The 3690-nt window shown below is 45.8% G+C and overlaps 1 protein-coding gene across 1 annotated transcript in view; it reads left to right on the top strand.

Annotated features, from left to right (window-relative positions):
• The first annotated feature begins 2335 nt into the window (after positions 1-2335).
• The window catches only part of LYSMD3 (LysM domain containing 3), a 7165-nt gene continuing 5810 nt past the window's right edge, over positions 2336-3690 (top strand). The window contains 1 exon segment of the mRNA XM_009641128.2: positions 2336-2434. Within this exon segment, the coding sequence (XP_009639423.2) occupies positions 2336-2434 (99 nt within the window).

The following is a 3690-nucleotide window of genomic DNA, read 5'->3' as shown; positions in this document are numbered from 1 at the left end:
GATTCTAATACTCATAGTTATATGTATATGTGCAAATATTTCCACTGGAGAACAGACTACTCTGCAATGTGTCTGCAGATTTAGCATTTTTTGCTTCCGGCATACTATTATAGTTCTTAGATAGCTCCTTTTACTGCACCTCACGCATCTTGCAGTCAAATGCTGCTTAACAACTCCACACCTTGTTTGGACTCCATTGGAGCTGCAGATCTACCTTGACATTACTGTTTCCCACAATTCTAGTACCATTCCCAAGTACCAGGCAGGGAAACAGAGACCGACAAAGGCTGTATATTTATTTCTGTGTGAATCTTTTAGCGAGTCATAGCTTGTCATGTCATTCGAGCAATTAAAACATACGTTCAGGTACCGGGCACTGGCTATCTAAATGTACATCCAGCCCTGTGGCCCCGAATCACAGAGTGACTTAAAGATTGACAAAAAGCAGCGGTGACACATGACATGTATGTCATTTCCAGGCAGAAAGCATATAGTTTTTAATTAAAAATTACCAACAAGTTGTATCAGCCCTCCAATATCTCCTTTACAGTCCCTCTCTACTAATTCCTTAAGATCTTTTTAATATTCCTATGTGCACACTTAACTCCCTGGCTCCGATCAAGCCACGCGAGATAAAACATGACCAAGGGGAATGTGGTAGAGATGCCTGTAGCTGCTCTTGGAATGCCACGGAGTGATTAACACTGACCCTGCTGCTCATTGAGAATGCGCTATTAGGATATGCAAAGTAACTTACATGGGGATGGAGAAAGGCTGTATTCCTATTAGCATTCATGGGAGCTATGCAGCTACAGTCTTGTTCATCAAGTTTGGAATATACCCTTTTGTTATTGATGGGAAAATGTCACCAGTTACAAATGGTTACACACAGGGGTGTAGCAGGGTCAAAGCAAACTCCAATACTTTCTTTCCCCCCTCTAAGGCACAGTGCTGCTTCAGCAGTTCTTTTTTGACCTGATGGTACACCTCTTTAGATAAAAGAAACGGTGAAATTCCCTGCCCTGACCCCTTCTGCAGCCTCACCACCCAAAGATTAAAGAAAACCTCCGAAAGGATAGGCCGTCAGCGGCGTATGATGGGACAATCATCAGACAGCGCTGTAGGCATCACCGCCTATGAAGTCTGCCTTCAAACTCCTCTCCAGGTCCACCCACGGCTCTGACGGGTCTCATAAAACAGTCTTTCAACAGCATGAATAGGGTCTGAGTCATCAGTTTCCCAGCTACAGACAACTACGGTTGCTTCACTTCTATTACTGAAAGCTTCCTTTAAAAAAAAAAAAAAAAAAAAAATCAAAACAAAACCGGTTGGTGCTGCAGATATTCTTTGCCAGATGTGGCATGGCACCTCTTAATAGATGGAATTCTCATTCACTAAACTGTAATTACTTTTCGTCAACTTGAGATCCCACGAGAAAACTTCAGGCTTACGGGAAATTAATTCAGTTTCGCCACCTTCAGTATGGCTCTTGCTGGAAATACAGTTGGTGGGAGGTTCAATCCACTTGCATTTTGCCATCCTCAGAAAGATGTAAAAATCATTCTGGGACCCCCTCAAGTATGTTCACACATTTGTCATGTAACCTGACAATCCAAGCTTGTCTTTGTTGTATAGCAGCTTCTAAGTAAGGCTGTATCTAAGGCCCTCGGTGCAGCTATGTTAATTAGCACAAGCTGCGCATCTGACCCACGATAAAAATAGGTGGCTTATTCCTGAGCAGGCTCTGATCGGGAAGATGCTGTGAAATACCCTGAAGAAAATAAAATGTCCCTACTTAGGCTCCTAAATGGTTTAGAAATAGCCTCCTGACTTGGGGGACAGTTTGGTTTGAGAGAATTCTAATTACATTTGGCACCGAATGGCAGTATTTTAACCAATGCAGGATAAGAAAGCCTGAAATATAGCTTCTACTAACTGTGCCCAACCTGGGGCTGGAAGGAAATCCCGTTTACGCATTCCTACTCTCCCGTGCTTCTCCGCAAAGGGCAGCAGTTGGACCTGCCCCATCTGGCCAGCTCGTATTTTATGCTTATGGCTGACTTCTACACCTGAGAATATTTATATGCTTTCATGTAGGCTTCCTCTTACTTAAACACAGAACTTCTGTGCTCTTGACAGAACAGCCACGCTGAAATGCCTTGCTTTTCTCGCTGATGCTGTTTGGCTAGGGAGTACCCAGACAGCCTTAGGAATACTTTCATTTTACCCAATCCACCCCTCATCCACAACACAGCATATATATTTTTACTCTTTAAAATAAGCCGGGACACAAGAACGCACTGCACCTTGATAGCTTATCTCACCATGCCTGGAAATGCAGCCTCGATCTCCACCAACTCCTGCGGGTGCGAAGCGTGACGCTCAGCAGAGCCACACAACCGTTAGCTCCGACCTTTCTGTCTTCGAGACTCAAGTAATTTCGGTTTTCAAAACTGCAGTCATAAAAGAATTCTGCCTTTGTTAATACCAAAGACATGTCTAACCTCTTTGGTTGTTCAGGGAAGTCTGAAAATATAACAAAGCTTGAAAACAAAAGGGAAAAAAAAAACCCCTCTTGTTTAAAATTACTCTTTTTGAGATTAGATTTAATCTGTTGAGGAACTAGACTTGCAACCGCGTCTGCCGTCAGCAACAACACAATCGTTTTTTCCAACGCATTCAGGCCAGCCTTAGAGCTGTCAGCTTCTGTAAGAAATTCTGTATGTGTTCCTGCTGTCATCAAAAACTTCCTCCTGAGGCCAGGTCAGAAGGAATCTGTGCTAGACTACGCTTAGCGAGTTAGGCTAGGAAGTCTTCCTACCATCGCCCCTGGCCTCAGCAACGGCTGCTGTTAATGGTGAAAATGGCTCTGCTGGGGAAGGGAAGCTGAAATATCTGACAGGGCTTAATTTATGGTTTATCTCTTGGGGGGGAGCGGGGGGAAGGGGGAATACATCAGGATGGGCTCAACACCTGTATCCCTACAGGATACTGAGAGAGGGGGTTAAGGGAATGTTAGTAGATAAGATGCTGCATAATAATTGTCTAGATTGCTGTGTAGCCCAGAGAATCAAATTGATAGATAGTGCTCAGATGTTTTGCTAACTGTTGTGCGAACTAACTGATGCAGGAAGATTTGTGGCTCTTTATGAAGGAGAGTTCTTGATAAGAACCAGGAATTTGCCTTAAGAACTGGCTTAAACCGACCCTGCAGTTTGGGCAAGAGCAAAGGAGCACCGGGACTTATGGAGATGACCTCTTGAAACTAATTTTAATACAAAGGGGGGACAGGTTATGCATAGGTGTAGGCGTATTGGGAAACTTCATGGCTATGTAACGCTTTGCTAGATAGAAACGGGGCAAGCTGCCGCGTGGAGGTGTGGAGGTGCGCACGGCTTTGGTGGGCCTGCCCCCCGTGCTGCCCAGCGCTGGATGAACATACCTGCTGTACAGCCTTACAGCTTGGGGGGGCTGTGCCCGCACATCAGTACAGAGGAGGTGCGAAGGGATAAAAAGAAACCGCCAGGCAAATTCTGAGTGAGCAGCGAGAGCCTGGCGGGACCGAAGGGGGCACCGGCCCGGGAGTGGAGCTGCGTGCTGCTACGGGCAAAGAATTCTCTCCCCAAAATGCTCCTGGCCAGAAGGCGCGGCAGCTCCGTGGCCCGGTGGCCCCCCCCGCCCCGCACCACC

This window comes from Egretta garzetta, unplaced genomic scaffold, assembly GCF_000687185.1.
Source record: "Egretta garzetta isolate BGI_Z169 unplaced genomic scaffold, ASM68718v1 scaffold136, whole genome shotgun sequence".
NCBI classification, from domain to species: Eukaryota; Metazoa; Chordata; class Aves; order Pelecaniformes; family Ardeidae; genus Egretta; species Egretta garzetta.
This window is presented reverse-complemented; position numbering and strand designations above follow the sequence as displayed.